Source organism: Myxocyprinus asiaticus, chromosome 13 (assembly GCF_019703515.2).
Source record: "Myxocyprinus asiaticus isolate MX2 ecotype Aquarium Trade chromosome 13, UBuf_Myxa_2, whole genome shotgun sequence".
Classification (NCBI taxonomy): Eukaryota; Metazoa; Chordata; class Actinopteri; order Cypriniformes; family Catostomidae; genus Myxocyprinus; species Myxocyprinus asiaticus.
In genome coordinates this window covers 9,589,132-9,610,597 of record NC_059356.1, presented here as the reverse complement: position 1 = coordinate 9,610,597, position 21,466 = coordinate 9,589,132, and the positions used below count along the sequence as shown (strand labels likewise).

General features: G+C 39.7%; 1 protein-coding gene across 2 annotated transcripts in view; it reads left to right on the top strand.

The window, feature by feature from the left end:
- The window catches only part of LOC127450790 (brain-specific angiogenesis inhibitor 1-associated protein 2-like protein 1), a 111,766-nt gene that overhangs the window by 8,984 nt on the left and 81,316 nt on the right, over window positions 1-21,466 (top strand). Inside the window, exon 1 of one of the 2 annotated variants that reach the window (XM_051715149.1) lies at window positions 14,184-14,424. The exons of the other annotated variant lie outside the window; for it this stretch is intronic. Within the exon in view, the coding sequence (XP_051571109.1) occupies window positions 14,376-14,424 (49 nt within the window). The 5' untranslated portion in view covers window positions 14,184-14,375. Of the gene's footprint in view, window positions 1-14,183; window positions 14,425-21,466 lie in introns of those variants that run through there. 2 annotated transcript variants of the gene reach the window in all.

Below are 21,466 nucleotides of genomic sequence, written 5' to 3'. Positions count from 1 at the left end.
TTCGACCCTTGTTTAATTTTTTTATTTGGAATGCCCAATTCCAAATACGCTCTAAGTCCTCGTGGTGGCATAGTGACTCGCCTCAATCCGGGTGGCGGAGGACGAATCTCAGTTGCCTCCGCATCTGAGACCGTCAATCCGCGCATCTTATCACGTGGTTTGTTGAGCGCGTTACCACGTAGACATAGCGCGTGTGGAGGCTTCATGCTATTCTCCGTGGCATCCACGCACATCTCCCCACGTGCCCCACCGAGAGTGAGAACCACATTATAGCGACCACGAGGAGGTTACCCCATGTGACTCTACCCTCCTTAGCAACCGGCCAGTTTGGTTGCTTAGGAGACCTGGCTGAGTCACTCAGCATGCCCTGGATTCGAACTCATGACTCCAGGGGTGGTAGTCAGCGTCTTTACTCGCTGAGCTACCCAGACCCCCAGTAAAAAAAATTTTAAAATATTGATCCATTTCTCACACACACCTAGCATTTCGCTTCAGAAGATTAATTAATTAATCCACTGAAGTCGAACGGATTACATTTATGATGGCTATATGGGCTTTTTGGAGCTTCAAAAATTTGGCACCCATTCACTTTATGAACCTACAGAGCTGAAATATTCTTCTGAAAATCTTAATTTCTGTTCTAAAGAAGAAAGAAAGCGATACACATCTGGGATGGCATGTGGGTGAGTAAATGATGAGAGTTTTTTTCATTTTTGGGTGAACTATCCCTTTAACTCATAGATTGAACCCAGAACATTCCTTTGATATTTGCTCCTGGAGGGCGACACTTTTCTCCTCTATCAAGCTGAAAATCTTCAACAGCCTTCTACATAGCTCTCAGATATCATTTGTGCTGCCACATATTCAAACTACTTTTTTGTTGCTTTTATGGTGGTATTTTTTTCTGAGCTTGATAGCCCCTCATCGGTGTATTCTTTGGTTGAGTGGAAAAGAACTTCAAAATTTCTCCTTTTGTGTTGCACCGAAGAAAAAAAAAATCTGCTGGATTTGAATTGACAACATTTTTGGGTGAACTATTTCTTTAAAAGCAGTTTTTCTGTGTACCTGTTCTGTGTAAAAACCAATTGGTTGGATTTTCTGTGATTTAGTTAGATAAATGATTTTTGTCTTCCTTGTGTTTCTGTATAATTATTTAACACTCCTAATGCAGTTTTTTCACTGACATTGTTCCGCTATGAGGGTGTGTGTGAACACTTAACAGCATTCATACTTCAGAGTGATGGATTGTCTTTTCTTCATATCTGGGTCTTTATTGTGGCTGGCCTTTCCTTGACCTTTTCCTCAGAGGGCTGTAACATTTTGACATCGCCTAAAAGGCCGTTAACAATGCTCTCCCTATTCAAAGGTGATAAGAGCAGAAACTGGCCTCTGTTTGGACAGATAACATCAAAACACAGCCCTTGCTTTACACGTCACTGGCCGTTCCTCAGCAAGTGGAACCTCTTGAGTTCTGAGTGCTCGGTTGAGCTGAAACCGGAGCCGACTTCAGGCTGATGAGCTGACATTGGATAGTCTTGAGAGTCACTGTGGCAGGCAAGACTCTTGTTCATCAGGAAAGGAGGAAGCAGGAACCAGGTTATTCAACCAAAAGACTTTTAAACAAAACCCAACATAAAACTGCTTTCCAGCATAACACAAAAGCACACACACACGAACACTGCTGCATGCGTCTCTCTCAAACTGGCGTCCCTGAGACTCTTTATCCCTCTCCCAGCTGATTGTGCTGATTCAGCACCGTGCGTCCAACGCCCTCCTCCTTGTCACATACCCCCAATGCCAGATTCAGGCCAGGGAAAACTTCCGACCTAACTCCCCCCCCCTTCCTGGAGGTGAGGTGTTGCCCTTTCGGCTGTCCTTCCACTGGCCGGTCTTCCACGCCTTCCTGGGAATCTGAGTAGGACAAGGGGAGGGAGAGGGGAGAGGAAAAGAGGGCGGGAGAGCCCGAGAGAGAAAGAGAGAAAATTAAAAATACTCTGGTTCCCAACTATGCTGCCATATGGTCCTCTGCCAGCTGCACTGCCCCCTGGCGGACGGTACCGGGCTCCTCCGCCCCCTGACGGATGGCAACGGGCTCCTCTGCCCCCTGGCAGACGGCAGCGGCTCCTTCGCCCCCTAGCGGACGGTAGCAGGCTCCTATGCTCCCTGTCGTACAACAGCGGAGAGGACTCCATGACAGCGTGTCTTCCTTCAGTCCAGGGTTTCGGCACCAGTGTGGCAAACAAGCCTCTTGTTCATCGGGAAAGGAGGAAGCAGGTACCAGGTTATACAACCAAAACACTTTTAATTAAAACACAACATAAAATCCTTTCCAGCATAACAAAAAAGCGTGCGCACACACGAACACTGCTGCATGCGTCTCTCTCTCGAACTGCTGTCCCCAGCTCCTTTATCCCTCTCCTAGCTGATTGGGCTGATTCAGTGCTGGGCTTCCATTGTAACAGCCCGGCCACGCCCTCCTCCTTGTCACAGTCACAGACAGATTAACAAACCTGAAACACCCCCTTTCCTGTGGGGTCATGTGTCAGAGCTGCGGAGATGCTTTAATTCTTAACTTGACCCACCAAAGACGACATGTCAACCACACTTGTGCCACCTGTGTTTATTGCATCTGTAGCATCCTCTGTAACCCACACAGGTATGACATCACAATCTCCAAGTATAATGACTGCATCGTCACACTTTGTTGGAGAGATTTTTGTTGTGGCATTTGACCGAGTAGAATTTCAGCATGCCTCATTGACAGCAGAGCATCATGTTAAGCTCATAGAGTTCACTGGAATATTATTCAGATACCTGTGTCTATTCCAATAGGGGCTTACTGGTACCATGGAAATGTTGAGTAATGCATGAACGCATGTGCAGCGCAGTAAAATTCATTCTTGTCTTAACGGAACTGGGCGTTTTAGTGGATAAAGCAAGAGTCTTCGACTGACAAAAGTCATGGCGAGATAAGAGTAGGTCATTCAGGTTAAGTGGGTATTTATGTTCGAGTGTGATTGTGCTTTGCCGTTGACATGGCTACAGAATAACAAAATAGGGAAAGGTGGACTCTGCACTCTTTATAGAAATTGCTCCGGTTTGTCTTTCATTGAATGAAGCTCGGCCTGGTAATACACTTAACATTGGTTAAAAACTAATAAGTGATACCATGAGCCGAAATATTTGTCTTAGCAGTATTTAATAAGTCCTTTTTACTCAATCGATGTAATGCAGATACTGTATATAAAATAATAGAATAATGGAATAATGTACAGGCAGCCATTTATTCCAGCCTGGAACAACAATTGATTTATACAGTTTACTGGTCATTAAACAGAATGGACCCTTTTCACATATCCGGGTTTGCAGAGCGGATGTAGAGTCATAGCAGGGTAAACTTGAATGGCTGTGAATGAGAGACCACAGCTAATTACATTTTTGCTTACCCGTTTGCTCCAACTGCATAAAATATCAATGATTGCACTTTCACAGCTTTGCAAAACAAGATAAAAATAAAGAGCGCTGGATAAATGCAGTAAGGAGAGAAATAGCCAAAATTTTTGTCACTTCCTCAGCAGTTGTTTTAGATGCCTCATCACAGCTGTGGTAACTCAATGTTTAAAATATATTCCAGGGTAATATAATATAAAATAAACTGTTATAAATTTACACTAAATATTTTTAAATTGGAAATATAAAAAAGTTTGCTACATTTACGTTGTTAAATAAGGCGGAAACGCATCATACCATCACCAGTTTGTGAAAAGTGTCCATTGTTACACAGCTCCTGAGAACTTGATTCTGATTGGTCAATTGCACCATCCAGCAGACTAATATTTCTGAATAACGACCACGCATCCAGTTATATTAGACTCTGCGATCTCTACAAGTAAGCTAATGAAATAGTTTTATTTCAAATCAATATTTCAAGTCCATTTGTTTATTTAATTTGCAAGTAGTCATGTAATAAGTGGGTTAATGAGAAGTCAGATCACAGTCATTTTTGCAGAATAAACACAAATAGGTTAAACTGAACTCAGACGCAGATCGGAGGTTCAGTTGAGCTGTTTCTATAGACACTTTGGTCTGTTTCTTCTTGCAAATGAACTACATAAGTTAATTTCTCATTTCTGAAACATAGGATGGCAGGGGATCGCAATGTTAAAAATAAAATATATAAAATAAAAATTCAAATTTCAGAGTGCCAACTAAAAATGCAATTCATATGGACAAACACAAAGTTGCTAAAATTAAATGAGCATTTGTTCCATAATATTGAAAGCATTTGAAAACAGACAATTTGCACTCAGTAGTGCAGACTTATTCCAAGCACACATGGTAATCGGCAGACCCAGGTTATGTCAAATCACCAAATCTTGGCGGATTAATCGACTTAGATAAATGATATAGTAGCTGTGTCTTGTTTGATGTGTCCTTTGAAGGCTGCAGTATACTGAGTGTCCTCCTTTAAACAAGCCTCGTTTAAATGAGACGGCCTTCGTAGGACAAACGTAAACGGAACGTAATATGGTTGCTATGACAGCATGCCACTTATTAACAAGCGGGAGCGCTTTGAGTGAGACGGGAACTCCCTCTGGAAGGGAATGTATGAGGTAAATTTTAGGAGAGTTATAATGATGTAAAGAGAAAAGAAAATAGATTTTACAAGTGTACTTTTAGTCTAATACTTTAATTATATATTAATACAATTACACATATTATATACTCTGCACCCATCTACTGAGGTAGGCCTACTTCAGCTTGGGAATTAACATTCCTTGCTTTTGAACATCATATTTACAGGCAAATTGGCATAATTTTTTTTTAGACATTTCCGTTGAAACAAAGAATTGTGGGTTGTGAGTGCCCACGGAGGATACATCTCATGCATTCTCCCAATTCCCATGAAAGAAGGTTGCATTCGAAGGCTGCATTTGAAGTGTCCCACTCGCTTTTCTGAAACGAGACAGCCTCGATGACGTATGCGGCCGACAAATGCGACCTCCGGAGGACGCAGCCTTCCAAACGAGACACAGCCAGGGGTTTAGGCCTAGTGCACAAAAAACAGTCAACCCAAATTGCCGCCAGCTGTTCCTGTATCTACAGGAGAGATTTAGTATGTTACAACTGACCAGCTTGAGTTTTTCCTGTGCTGCCCCCTCTGCCTCTTAGCATGTTTGCAAGAATCAGATTGCACCTGCTGTTTTCAGTTTATTTAGCGAGTCTGTGAGCGTGAGGGACTGAATGGAATTTGTATGCTCTCTTTCCTGTGGTCTCCGATTTTTTCCCTGGCTGCTTCCGTCCCTAGAAATGACCTGGAGCAATGTGATGTCACTCTGCCTTTCACTATACACCTGCATGTTAGGATCACACTTTCAACAATTTAGACCCATTAAGGGGGTCATGACATGAGGAATCAAATCCTTGATCTTTTGACATATAATAGGTCATTGTACTATAAAAACATACCATATGTTTCAGAACTGAAAACTTCCTCAAACCTAAACCTAAACCTAAACCAAGCTCCAGAAACGGCTTGTTTGGAATTTGTGGAACTTGTGAGGTCACAAGGACCAAATACATCCGCATAATGACTGCCTCCAGCAAGACATCAACGCCTATTTTTCATCATTGCACCATTGGCCCCACCCACTGCCGAGTCACAGGTGAAGAAGAGAGAGGGCCTGTCATAGGAGCTTCATCTACATTACCATTATCATGCATCTTGTGCCACTTTTAAAAGACTCAATATCAAGTTCGAACTCTAGATAGGAGACCTCCATTGTGTTTCATTCAGCTGCGCTGTTTCCTGTTGTTCTGAAGGTGTCCTGGTCCATTTTGCACCCATCTGTGCTATGTTTAATTGTTGGTCTTTTGTAAGCATGCACTATATGGACGTCTTTGATTGTTTTGATGCGTTTCCAGCAATGTGTGCCACATTTTGAGAGCAGTACAAGCGCAACTTTTAAAAACATGTCTCATTCAGCTGCTGCCACTGACTGGGAGACACACGTGCCATTCTGTGTATAAAAAAACATGGAAGATGTGAGATGCTGTGAAGACCAGCATTTCTGCTTTGGCCTGTTGAAGCCGGTTGAAGCACCCAAGATCACCATGGACTGTATTGCGTTTTCGTATTCAGAACGTTTCAGCGTGGATTGTGTTTTTGGCTCATATCAGAGTGGATTGCTTATAAACCAGTCACAAAATGAAGGATCAAGCATAGCAAAGGAACTGAAAAATGCAGAAGTTAAACACTACCAGACCCATGAGTAAACCGTTTCATTCACAAATGTTATAGCTGTTTTATAGTTGCTGTGCTTGAGTGAACATTTTGATACAGTCAGATGAAATGTGTTTGGTGTACGTTGTGTTAACCTTGAAATGTAGTTTTATAAATTATAATGTGAAGCTTGTTCATTTTCTTCTGATTGAGTTTCAAATATGGCTTTATTTGAGGGACTGCATGAAGTTAGCCAATCAGAACAGTGGGCGTTTACATTGAAGTCTTAAAGGGCCAGATAGCTTTAAACCAAGCTTTTAGACAGAGGGCCAGAGACAGGGTGGAAAAAGATCCTATATTATATTTTGGTGCAAAAAAAAAAAAAAATATACCTAAAAAAAGAATCCTTTACTGACATTATAAGTGGACCTCAGAGAAGATAATAAAATTATAGATATAAAAAAAATATTTCATGACCCCTTTAAAGTGCACAAACATACAGCATTTACTCATGTTCATTTGCTGATATCATTGGATTTGACAGACCATTAATGAGTCTGCACTGTTTTTCCAGTGTTATGTAATTGTTTTTTGTTTTGTTTTGTTTTTGGGGGGGGGGGGGGATTTTTCCCCTTTTTCCCCCAATTTGGAATGCCCAATTCCCAATGCGCTCTAAGTCCTCGTGGTCGCATAGTGATTCGCCTCAGTCCGGGTGGCGGAGGACGAATCCCAGTTGCCTCCGCGTCTGAGACAGTCAACCCGCGCATCTTATCACGTGGCTTGTTGAGCGTGTTGGAGACATAGCGCGTGTGGAGGCTTCACGCCATCCACCGCAGCAACCACGCTCAATTCACCACGTGCCCCACCGAGAACAAACCACATTATAGCGACCACGAGGAGGTTACCCCATGTGACTCCACCCTCCCTAGCAACCGGGCCAATTTGGTTGCTTACGAGACCTGGCTGGAGTCACTCAGCACACCCTGGGATTCGAACTAGCGGACTAGCGAGCTCCAGGGGTGGTAGCCAGCGTATTTTACCACTGAGCTACCCAGGCCCTGTGTTATGTAATTGTTACATCAAAACTCTTTTAACAACATACAGTATTTGTGTTTAATTTCAAATATAGCATAGTTTGTAATTACACATCCTAAATGACTTGATGCCATTAAAATACAACAGAATGGTGAAATACCCATAGGACATGCTTTCTCATGTTTATTCGTCTTGAACACTTGAATCAAACACATCTTCTCTTTGTCGGGAGTGTTTAGGTTTAGCCTCACCTGTTGCCAGGAGTTGCGCTGTTCTACGGGAAGAGCACATAAACAAACCAGGGGTGAACCACAACCAGGGAAGATGCAAATCAGCCACTGTGTTTCTAGTCGATCATCTGGTTATCATCATGGTGCATCAGGGCTCTTGGCCTGATACAAGCATCTCAAAGCCAGCTTCTGACAATTGGCTTATTTCATTTTATTTTTAGAGTTTTTGATTTATTTATAGAAAGTTAAATGTGTCAACAAATTATTGGAATGGGCTTTGGACACATCGCTGGGCGGTCTCAAACCTTAGTCAACCGTATGACTTGTCTGGCCACAGCTCTGACTAGGGGTGTAAAAGTTCAAATTTTTCACTGTTAGGTTTGTATTGCGGTTTTAGGGTCACGGTTCAGTACAGTCCAGTACTTGGTATGTTCTGGGAAAAAATACTGCTCCCAAATCCAAAGAATGCTCTTGATGTGGTAACAAACACTTTAAAAGGTTTCCCTTAACTTTTTTTTTTTTCAAATTACTAAATCAACATTTAACGTAAAAGTAATTCAAGTGCATTTCAAACTCTTACATATACATTATGTACATTTACTACAGGAAAAATAAAAAGTGCTGTTTTAACCTCACCTGCACTTCTCTTAGCACAATATCAATCCCAGGGTGATGACTGTGGAAATGGCTAATTATATTCAATGTACTGCAAACAGTAACTGTTTTCTGACCGTCGCTGTTGTAATTGACTGCAAATATAAAATGTTCTCAGAAGACTTAAATGACAAATGGGGATTCTCTATCTGCACCTTGTCGTCTTCGCTTGCCATTTTCAACTACATGGCAACACGTGTAGAAAGTTGAGACATAGACGGAGCATATCCACGAATATATAGAGTAGGGCTGAAAGGATTAGTCTACGTTATCGATAATGTCGACAATAAAAAATTGTCTACAGATTTTGATGTTGTCGAATAGTCGTTTGATCTCAGTTAATGTAACATGAGATCATAAACTAATGATGGTGCGCAAGAGGAGCACTGCAGCTTGCACCTGATTGAGGAAACACAGCTCAGTCTCTCCAAACAGCAGCTTAAGGTGATGTAGATCGCAAAGTATGCGGGAATTATAATACAAAAGTACATTCAGAAGCAGTGTCGTCATGAAATAAAGCGGAGCTGGTGATCCACTATAGCAAAACTTGCATGTCAGGGGGTCTAAAAAGGAAACACCCCGGCATTATATCTTTAATGCATCCTTTAAGTTCAAATAATAAGGAAGTGGGTCATGCAAATAAGCACAGACTCCGAAACGTGCATTTCTCTGTGTGGTCACAGTGCATGAAAAACAGCACGAGAGTTTCAAACTGATCCCGATTGAGATGTACTCTCCCTCGCAGAGATGCTCGTCCCTCGCACGTGCTTGCTGCAGCTCTAGATGATTGATGTTCACGACGTATTTAATCATAATATATGTGTCACAGTGTGTATCTTATCGTGAAGAAATCAGCGATACGCAGCTCTGTAAGTGTCACTGTACGAAGAGAGAGTTAGTTTTTTTGTGAGTTAAAGATGGGTAGGTAACACCTTACAATAAGTGGTAGAGAATAAGGTGGGTAGAGTAGCCAAAAACTACTCAAGTAAAAGGACAATTACTTGAAAAAAATTATTACTCAAGTGGAAGTAAAAGTAATTATGTTAATAATTACTTGAGCAAGAGTAAAAAAGTATCCAATTAAAAGAATACTCAAGTAGCGAGTAACTAGTTACTTTTATATGTAACATAATGGATGTTTACTCCCCAATATTCCATGACGTAGTACACATTTACCATGTATTATATAATAATAATACTAATTATTATTATTATTAAATAATTATTATTATTGGAAATTCTTTCATCATTCACCCTCATGTTGTTCCAAACCTGTATGACTTTCCTTCTTTAATGCAGCACAATTAAGGAGATGTCAGACAGAATGTTATCCTCAGTCACCCTTTACTTTCACTGCATGTTTTTTTCCTCCATATTTTAAAAGGGAATGATGACTAAGAGTGTCAGTCTCTAACATTCTGTCTTTTGGGTTCCACAAAATACAGAAAGTTACACAGGCTTGCAACAACATGGGGGCAGGGAAATTATGACGGAATATTAATTTATGGTTGAACTATCATTTATAGGATGCTTGTCAGATTTGGACGAATCTGTAAATTAGAAGAGAAGTTTGGAACCCAGTTTCTAGTCTTTATTATGGTAAAAAACGTGAACAATATTCCACTGGCCCAATCATATATAATGCTGAATAAAACTAAGCAAGCATGGACACATGCAACGTGATGTTCTGCTGTTGTAGCCCATCTGCCTCAAGGTTCGACATGTTGGGCATTCTGAGATGCTATTTTGCTCACTACAATTGTACAGAGTGGTTATCTGAGTTACTGTAGCATTTCTAGTAAATTCTAGAGACTGTTGTGCGTAAAAATCCCAGGAGATCAGCAGTTACAGAAATACTCAAACCAGTCCATCTGGCACCAAAAAACATGCCACTGTCGAAATCACGGAAATCAGATTTTATTCCCCATTTTGATGGTTGATGTGAACATTAACTGAAGGTCCTGATCCATATCTGCTTGATTTTATGCACTGCACTGCTGCCACATGAATGGCTGATTAGATAATCGCATTAATAAGTACTGTAAATGTACAGGTCTGATTTAAATTGTCCTCACAGAATAGTAGGGCAGTCTTGATTACTAGATTAAAAAAATTCCTCGATTACAAAATTGCCGAATTGACAAATTGAAAATAAGGCAGAAGTGATACAGTTCACAGAAGAGGGTCCAGACACATAACGACACGGTGTCAGCTGTGTGAAAGTGCTTTACTTTAGATTTGATAAACAATTCAGGACCTGAAAAACCATACCATCACTTCAGAAATGTAACAGAACTCAAAAATATGAACTAGAGATGCACCGATCCGATACCTGGATCGGTATCGGCTCTGATACTGAAGCTTTTAGAAGGATCGGGTATCGGTCCGACGAGCCTGATCCAAATCCGATACTGTGTGTTAGTCATGTTCGTTACTGGCAAGCTCGAAAAATGACATAAAAGAACCATAAAAATACCATTAAAGTAATTCATATGACTCGTACATTTTATTCAAAGCCACTTGAAGACGTGCGATAGTTCTGTGAATCACACAAGGTTGTGTTTAATAAGTAAATATATAGTATGTGCAGCGCCAGCACGATAGTGAATGGTGCTGCTCTGTTCATACACAAACTCAGGAACAGGCTGGTGATGCACTCGCGGCAATTTTAAGCCTTCACAGCGGTGCGCAATGTTTGAGCGCTACTCAAGAACAACATCTCAGATGTAGATGCTCAATAGTTCGGTTCACTTATAATATGCATTTAGAACGGCACCGGAGGTGCATTTTACCAGAATTTGAATAAGAACGAATTAAACTACTGTGAACTTGCCTACAAACAGACACATACAGGACTTCCTGAAGAGTTCAGAATGTCAAAATAAAAGCGTGAGGGTTTAAAAAGTGCACGATTTAAATATATTACTGTTGTATTTAAAATTAAAAGTCAATAATAATATTAATAACAATTTATTATTATTATTATTATTATTATTATTATTGTCATCATTTGTATTCGTTTACAAATTATAATATTTATGTTGAATGGGTTCCAAAAAATAACTGTGTGAATGAAAAGTGAGCTGATGTCTTACAACTAATTTGAACAAAAAAGAGATCTGAATCCTTTAAAGTCCAGATGCAAGTTGAAACATGGTTTCCATGAAACTGGTTTCTTTTCTACTGAAGACTTGAAGACTGGAATTACTGTTAATTTTGCTGCTACATTATCCAGTAGACTAGTTAACAGTAAAGTGTTTCTTAATAAGCTATACATTTATATTGAAATAATGTGTAGTTAGAGGTTTGTGTTTCTTTACGTATTAAAGAGTAAACCCAATTAGTTCCACACAATAATGTAAAGATATTCTAAACTGATTATGCAAAAAAAAAAAAACACTGGTATCAGATCGGCATCGGACGATACTGAGATTTCTGATATCAGAGGAAGAGAAAAAGTGGTATCGGTGCATCCCTAAATATGACATCCAGTTTCCACAGAACCACTGGACACATGCGATAAGCTCATCTGCATGCGATTTGTGCCGCTGCACGTCCAGATGCGCAACAGAAGGTGAACCATTTGTTTCTGCAACAAAAAAACACATTGGAATGCACTCTAAACCTATTTATCTACTACACAATCAATTGCAATATAGGCTTTTATGAAGCAATATAAAATCATGTCATGATAAAGATGTCAGTCGGACTTGATTAAAGTTACACACACAGTTATGGATGCACAAATACATTCTGTTCAATAAATCTGAATGAATCCATACGATCTAATAAGGTTATTTACTGCAGATAATTTTTCGTGTTCCGTTCTGTGTACTTTAATTACCATTTAAATGTAAATGCAATCTTCATCCTCATGTAAATTAGATTTCATTATGATTACGTTTGTAATAGTTCGCAATGCCCCACTTCTGCTAAATATTTTATAGTTTATGGCCATTATCACAGATAAAATTCAATGTGGGAATCCAGAGAACTTTATTTGAATATAACTTTATCTAAATAAAACTGCAGCTCTGTATGCTGTCAGTCAAAGCTCAACATGAGCCGTTAAAGCCACACAGCTGCACGTCTCGTGCCCTGAAGACGCAATATAAAACTTTGGCTTACCTGAAGGAGAAATTAGTGGAAACATGCATCTCTCGATGACGTGATTACAGTTAATATTGTATTCTTTGTTGCATGTAAGTGATAGTTAAAAAAAACAACAAACAAATAAAATGGCTTTTTAATCTGCATAAAATGTTTAACCGTGAATGGAACTCATCCTCAACAAACAAGATTGGTAAGCAGAAAAGATAAAACATTTTATTTCCATGGCCTGTTTTCTCATATTTGAGTTGTAAACTGAAATGTCTAGATTGTGTTGAACTAGTTATAAAACAAAGTAGATCTTGCTTTGGAAAAAAAAAAAGGCACCCCTGAAGTAGCCAATCTCTGTCAGCTTGGATTGTATAATTTTTTTTTTTTTTTTAAATTATAGATCTGCTTTGGGCGTCTGTTGGCTTTAGATATTGTTTGCACAATTGTTTTGTTTTTGTTATTCATCGTAGAGTGCAAAAAAATGTAGGCTAATTAATGTATATCAGCCAAACGTGACTTCACCTCGATAACTTTATGCAATCTGAGATATTAATTTTTCAGATTGCTCTATTGCGAAAATAATCGATAGTGACAGCCCTGCAGAATAGCACTGGGATGAGTGACTGATGAGAGATTTAGAGCGCATGTTTGATTTAAGGTTTAAGTGGAAAAAAGTGGACCGAGTGAAAAAGGACCCAGTTCTCTTTGAGTTCACACTGTCTGAGACCTTGTAAGTGGGCTCAGATCTCTTTTTGGTCCACTTTACCAGTTATGGGGTCTCAGTAATTTTTGCATTCACATTCTGTGTCATTTGTGGGACAGAGAACTAAAAAAAATAGTATTTATTATAATTACTATTATTAGGGCTATATTTAATGTTAAGAGTACAAATAGCTCTACGTATTGACTTATAAGATAATATAAACATGTTTAATGCTCTCAAAATGAATAAGCAGCATAAGAACAGGTCTATATTCAATAACATTTTATTTATTGATTTTTGGCATCACTGTTATGTAATTCTGTATTATTACATATTGTTTTATTCATTTGAAATGAAATGAAGCGACTCATCACGTCTCTCCCATGCTCGCGTTGTCATTTCCTGAGTACGGGAACCTGTCAGGGCCAAACATGTTTGGCATTACGCTAATGGAAAAATCAAGTGAGCCTGGAGCACTTTTTGTTCACAATGCACGTTATTAGCGAACCGAACCAAAGGCTGCAAGTGAACTGTACTCAGACCACCTCCCGAGATGGTCTCGGTTTGCTTTAAAGAGGTCTTAGATCGTTTGGAGTGTTCACATACGGGCCAAATATCCCACGAACTACGCTCAGACCTCTGAAATGGACCAAGTGTGAAAACACCCTTATACAGAGAGCGCATGTGGAGGAGAGAGTGTAACTGAAAGTGCCCATAATCACTAAAACTGTCTCTTTCGCTCCACACTCCCATCTCACGTTACATCGTGTATACTCAGATTTGTATTCACATCTTTATTTGTTGATAAATTTAGGGGTGCAACGATCGATCGGCCGCCAATCTAAGCAGGCAGATCGTCATCTTAAATCCGTAATCGGTGATCTATTTTTATTTAATTGCTGCATGCATTAAATCACACACTGCCACTCTAATGAATGAGTGCTTGTTCAGCCTTCGAAACATGACATTGCGGCCATTGGCAATTCTAAGTATTCGCGAATTGACACTTTCAGACATGCTGTAATTCAGATGAATATGCCATTTTTTTTTTTAATCAGTATGAATTACATGTGTACAGGGCTGTAGACTGCGACTAAAATGGTCGCAAATGCTATTGATAATTGATTGCGACTATAATTTAAAGTCTAGTCACCAGTGGCGACAGTCGGGTTGTGTGCGTTCAAATCAGAGGTCGATCGATATATCTGTTTTGCCGATTAACCAGTACCGATAACAGATTTCTGAAACTATCTGTTATCAGCAAAAATCCACACCGATTGTTTTTCCCCATTGCGTCTGGTGCTGGAGCGGCTGGGAAGGGTCCGCTGTTGTTATACAGTATGAGAGCGGCCTCTTAGAGGTGAAATAAAAGCTATCACTTCACTGATGCCTTGTGCTGTTTGTTTTGACATGTGAGACTACACTCTGCATGGAGTGGAACACTTCAGATGTGGATTTAAAACATCAACAACAAAAAGGTATACAGTACACTACAGTACACGCTGTCATATCATTATAAAGTAATTCATTTGTTGACTAGATGCTGCATTAGTAGAGAACAGCAGTTTGTTTGCCGACGAGGCTGAGAGGACGCTAATATTAAAGCTAACCTCAAGCGGTTAGAACAATGTGACAAAAATACACGCAAGTCCTATCCAAATGTTTAAATGTCACGATTGTTACCATCTATTACCATCTATTCGCATTAGTTTATATCCAGCTGGTCACGTTTATGCATTCGTTAGCCAGCTAAGTTGAATATTTAAAGCTAGTGATGTGAGAAAGCAAATGAATATCTTCATGCAGCCGAGAGAAACATATTAACAAATCAGAAACGCATCTGATTTCAATTAAAAAATGTATCCTCACTGTAATACGATGACTTCAGATCGATCACATTCATGTGCTAAAAAAGGCTAGACATTGCGCAACAAATATAGTTTAACAAAGTAGTTGCCTCAATATGCTTTTAAAGTTCTTTTTAATTAGACACATCACCTAAAAAAAACAGCACTCTGACGACACTCGAGATGCTGAATAAACAAAAACAAAGGGAAACAAAGACGTTCGTCTAGCGTGCGTTTACATAGAAAAACAAATGGATGGTTGCAAAAGCGTTCGGTGTGAACAGCCCTTTACAGTTGGTGGAGGTCTTTGGCCGTTGTGTCTTGCTCTCTTATAAGCGTTTCTCAGATTAAGCAATGAGTTGTTTAAATGCTTTGTCAGGAAAGATGTTCAACTTGGAAATGTGTGTCTCGAGATCCTCGCGTTTGGTTCCAGTCTGTTGTGTTCCATCTGTTTAAACAGCCCCTGGCTTGTGCTTATAGTCTGAGCTGCTTCACCACTGAGTTCATCCAAATACCTCTGCTATCTGTGAATATTGCTATTCTACATACAACTGTACTGAATAAAAACAATGTGGTATTTAGCTGTTATTATAGCTTCAGTCTGGAGTAGTAGGAATCAGTGCAAGTGTAACACCATATGAACTGTCTATTGATGCGTTTTCCCCCCTCATTTTACTTTTGACTTAACATTTGAGAATATGGACCGACTAAAACTAATTTATTTATTTTATGCACAATAGTTGAAAATTAAATGCTCTTTTTTTATGTATTTTTATTTTTTTACAGCCGGGATAGGAATGCTCTTTGCAATAATATAATGGTGCTGAATGGTTGTGGACTAAGAAAACAACGTCAATTTAACAATCAGCTGACTTTAAAATGTTAATATTAGTTCATATATATTAATATTTATATATTTATTTCTTTTTAAATAGTACAATACATTTTCATGGTTCAGTCAGTACTGTTTATTTTTGTAATAAAGTTCAGCACTATTTTACTTTGTGTTATTTTTTCATTCGGTATCAATTTTAAAAACTATTGGTTGATTAATCAGTTATTGGCAGGTACTGCCCAACTTAGTTATCATATCGGTAAAATCCACTATCGGTCGATATGTGGTTTCGTCAGATGTCATCTTGTGAGTTATTGAATACATCTTTAGAGCGCACACCAGAGTGTCTCAAGCCACTTTTCACCCGTTCTTTTGTGATGACGAGCTCGCTGCACCACACGCAACAATAAACCCAGTGTGAGAGAGTCGTGAACAGATGACTCTTTTGAAGCGGGTCTTTTTCATGAATCACCCGAAAAGAAAATTTGATGACTAAACAGAAATCAGAAGAAACTGCCATCTACCATTTAAAATACAATATTATTTTTTTAGAGTCTTTTTTACAAAGTTAAAGTTTTCTGTGAAATGTAGTAAATACAGTACTAAATAAGAGTTTAGCAATTTTATTTTTGTTATTTACTATATTAAATTATGTGTGATATATTGGCATTGTATTGGCCTATCGGCCACCCTGCTCTCTGGATATCGGCATCGGCCATTAAAAAAAACCCATGTTGGTTGACTACTAATATACAGTTGAAGTCAGAAGTTTACATACACCTTAGCCAAATACATTTAAACTCAGTTTTTCACAATTCCTGACATTTAATCATAGAAAACATTCCCTGTCTTAGGTCAGTTAGGATCACTACTTTAATTTAAGAATGTGAAATGTCAGAATAATAGTAGAGAGAATGATTTATTTCAGCTTTTATTTCTTTCATCACATTCCCAGTGGGTCAGAAGTTTACATACACTTTGTTAGTATTTGGTAGTATTGCCTTTATATTGTTTAACTTGGGTCAAATGTTTTTGGTAGCCTTAAACAAGCTTCTCATAATAAGTTGCTGGAATTTTGGCCCATTCCTCCAGACAGAACTGGAGTAACTGAGTCAGGTTTGTAGGCCTCCTTGCTCACATACGCTTTTTCAGTTCTGCCTACAAATCAGATTGAGGTCAGGGCTTTGTGATGGCCTCTCCAATACATTGACTTTGTTGTCTTTAAGCCATTTTGCCACAACTTTGGAGGTATGCTTGTGGTCATTGTCTATTTGGAAGACCCATTTGCAACCAAGCTTTAATTTACTGGCTGATGTCTTGAGATGTTGCTTCAATATATCCACATAATTTTCCTCCCTCAAGGCTCGAAATTGCGAGCATTTTGGTTGCATATGCTCCCGAAATGTAATCTGTGTGACCTCAAAATATATTTGGGAGCATTTGTGCATGTGCAAATAATTGTTGTGGTACGACCTGTTTTCATTTCTCTACAAAACGTTCGCTAATTACTGCACTATGTGCCTGCTGTAAGCTGATAGCTCACAGCATAGAAAACTGAGAGATTTCTTTTATAAGTCGCCTAAGGAGTTAGGAGTTGGTGATGGCGATCATGTGGTGAATGTGGATCTTAAAATGTGAAAGGCTTACAGTTTTTGGAGAGAGTGGCTGAAAGACTTCGAGTGGCTCTGTTATGAAGATGGCTCAATGCACTGCGTTCACTGTAAAACTTGTGGGACAGAGGTTGCAAGTAACACTGCGTTCACCACTGAATCCACACATTTTAAGCGCAAGAGCTTGATTAAACATGAGGAGAGCGCCAAGCACAAGAAAGGCCGGGTCAAGAGTGTGGCAAAGAATTCAGGATCAGGTTCGATTGTTGAAGCTTTTAATCGTCAGGATGCTGCCGGACGTTCCGCTCAATTGGCAGAGCTGAACGTGAAATTTAACACCGCCTACACCATCGCCAAAGAAGAGCTCGCTTTCACTAAATTTAAACCCATGTTGCAGCTCATGAAAATGAACGGCGTTGAGATCAACATGACCTACGCAAATGACAAGTCATGTGCCAACATCATCGGCGTGATAGCAGATACCATCTGCGAGAACACCGCAGTTAAAGTATCGTCGCTCAGTACATCTCATTCATCATTGATGGGGACACCAACCTGTCTGTCAAGGAGTGTGTGATAGTGTATGTCCGCATCCTGCTTGATGGACAACCCACAAACATCCTCGTTGGACATGTTGAGGTGGAACACGCCAATGCTGATGGTGAGGATGTTTTTTTTAAATACATAGCCTATTTAGTAATAAATAAGTTGTAGTTGTGGTGCTCCTTAATTTTCGGTGGGTGCTCCTAAATTTTTTCTGGTGCTCCTAACTTTTTGAAGTTGGGAGTACCAGTGCTACCAAGTAAAACAGTTAATTTCGAACCCTGTTCCTCATGATGCCATCTATTTTGTGAAGTGCACCAGTCCCTCCTGCAGCAAAGCACCCCCACAACATGATGCTGCCACTCCCATTCTTCACAGTTGGGATGGTGTTCTTCGGTTTGCAAGCATCACCCTTTTTCCTCCAAACATTATGATGGTCATTATGGCCAAACAGGTAAATATTTGTTTCATCAGACCAGAGGACATTTCTCCAAAAAGTAAGATCTTTGTCCCCATGTGCACTTGCAAACTGTAGTCTGGCTTTTTTGTGGCTGTTTTGTAGCTGTTTTGTAGTGGTGGTTTCTTCCTTGCTGAGCAGTCTTTTAGGTTATATCGATATAAGACTCGTTTTATTGTGGATATGGATACTTATCTACCTGTTTCCTCCAGCATCTTCACAAGGTCCTTTGCTGTTGTTCTGGGATTGATTTGCACTTCTCTCACCAAATTACATTCATCTCTAGGAGACAGAATGTGTCTCCTTCCTGAGCGGTATGATGGCTGCGTGGTCCCATGGTGTTTATACTTGCATACTATTGCTTGTACAAATGAATGTTGTACCTTCAGGCATTTGGAAATTGCTCCCAAGGATTAACCAGACTTGTGGAGGTCCACAATATTTTTCTGAGGTCTTGGCTGATTTCTTTTGATTTTCCCATTATGTCACTTAGTTTGAAGGTAGGCCTTAAAATACATCCACAGGTACACCTCCAATTGACTCCAATTAGCCTCTCGGAAGCTAATTGCCTAAAGGCTTGCTTAAAGGCACAGTTAACTTAGTGTATGTAAACTTCTGACCTACTGAAATTGTGATTATAGTCAATTAAAAGTGAAACAATCTGTGCATGATGCAAGTAATTTTTCCAACAATTGTTTACAGACAAAGTAGTTGTCCTAAACGACTTGCCAAAACTATAGTTTGCTAATATGAAATCTGTAGAGTGGCTAAAAAAATGAGTTTTAATGACTTCAACCTAAGTGTGTGTAAACTTCTGACTTCAACTGTATATATACAGCTCTGGAAAAAATTAAGTGACCACTGCAAGATTATCAGTTTCTCTGGATTTACTATTTGTAGGTATGTGTTTTAAGTAAAATTAACATTTTTGTTTTATTCTATATCAGAATCAGAATTGACTTTATTGCCAAGTAGGTTTTCACATACAAGGAATTTGCTTTGGTGTTTGATGCATACAATAACAATAAACATAGTAAGATAAATAACAGATAACTGTATTTAAGAAACAATATACACTACTGGTCAAAAGTTTTGAAACACTTGACCGAAATGTTTCTCATGATCTTAAAAATCTTTTGATCTGAAGGCGTAAGCTTAAATGTTTGAAATTAGTTTTTGCCACCATATACATTTATTTAATTATAAATCTAAAATGTAATAAAAAAAAAAACAAAATCTCAGGGGGGTCCTAGGCTTGTTTATGAGGCCAGCTGCAGACGGGAAGAAACTGTTCCTGTGGCGTGAGGTTTTGGTCCTAATGGACCGTAGCCTCCTGTCAGAGGGGAGTGTCTCAAAGAGATTGTGTCCTGGGTGGGAGTGGTCGGCCACAATCTTTTCTGCCCTCCTCAGGGTCCTGGAGGCATACAGGTCCTGGAGAGATGGCAGATTGCAGCCGCTGCAGTCTGCTTTTGACCTTGGCAGTGGCAGCAGTGTACCAAATGGTGATGGAGGAGGTGAAGATGGACTCAATGATGGAGGTGTAGAAGTGCACCATCATCGTCTTCGGCAGGTTGAACTTCTTCAGCTGCCACAGGAAGTACATCCTCTGTTGTGCTTTTTTAATTAGAGAGCCGATGTTCAGCTCCCACTTGAGGTCCTGGGAGATGATGGTTCCCAGGAAGCGGAAGGACTCCACAGTGTCAGCTGGAGAGTCACACAGGAAGAAAGTACTGACAACATTTCTCCCAAATTCCAAATAACAATATTGTCATTTAGAGCATTTATTTGCAGAAAATGACAACTGGTCAAAATAACAAAAAAGATGCAGTGTTTTCAGACCTCGAATAATGCAAATAAAACAAGTTCATATTCATTTTTAAACAACACAATGCTAATGTTTTAATTTAGGAAGAGTTCAGAATCAATATCTGGTGGAATAACCCTGATTTTCAATCACCGCTTTCATGCGTCTTGGCATGCTCTCTACCAGTCTATCACATTGCTGTTGGGTGACATTATGCCACTCCTTGTGCAAAAATTCAAGCAGCTCGGCTTTGTTTGATGGCTTGTGGCCATCCATCTTCCTTTTCAGGTCTGGAGATTGATCCTGTCACTGGTCTGGAGCTCGCGTTTCGCGGGAAGCCCAGTTGACGCGCGCGCATGGATAGCAGAGCGCAGTTTGGCTGCACAGACCCTGCGCACATCCTTGTCCCACATGAAAAGCATATTTAGTGCTCAAAGTCAAATGAATGTAATAAGGTTGCTTCATCACCGGAAATGCGTACGGACGTGGCTGACATGAGAGTATTAAAACAAAGGTGCATCTTTTGTTATTAACTTTTTTATTGATTCCATACACAAAAACCAATAAACACAACATAAAATACGGAATCAGTTATATAAACTAAACCCCACCCCCCACCCCCCCCGACACAAACACGCATTACAGTGGTCTCTTACAATTATAACAAAAAATTAGAAACAAACTAAAAAAAAAAAAAAACTTAAGAGTGCACATACACAATTAAAAATCAAAAATCCCTCTCCACTGCCCCTCCCCGAGAACCCTCCAAAAAATCCAAATATCCACCCCACTTCCTATTAAACAAATCCCACTTTCCCAACCTTTTGTAGATCGCCTCCTCAAATGCCACAGCCTCACTTATCTCCCCGCACCACTCCCGAAACGAGGGTGCCCCAGCCGTCTTCCACCCCCTGAGTATTATTCTCCTGGCCACCATAACTCCGGCCAGGACCCAACCTCTCAAGTGGCTATCCCCATAATTAATGACCTCCCATCACCCAAAATGCAGAGTCTGGGGCAAAATGAAAACCGTGTGTCCAACACATCACACACAAATCCCTGAATCTTCAACCAAAATTCCTGTATTTTAACACATCCCCAAAAAACATGGGTTGTGTCCCCGTCTTCTGATTGGCATCGCCAGTAGGTGGGTGTGTCTTTAAGAGTCTATACAATCTAGAGGGGGTCCAATATAATCAATTCAAATTCTTAAATTGCATCAGACGCACCCTTGAATCCCTAGATGTAGACTTTAGAATCTTAGCCCACACTCCCTCCTCCAGTACCAAATTTAAATTTCTCTCCCATAATCTCTTGAGAGAAGTTGAAGCTCCATCCCCCAGATTCTGAATTAACAGGGAGTAATACACTGATGCCTCATGACCTTTTCCAAAAGCAGTTATCACCACTTCCAGAGTATCTGC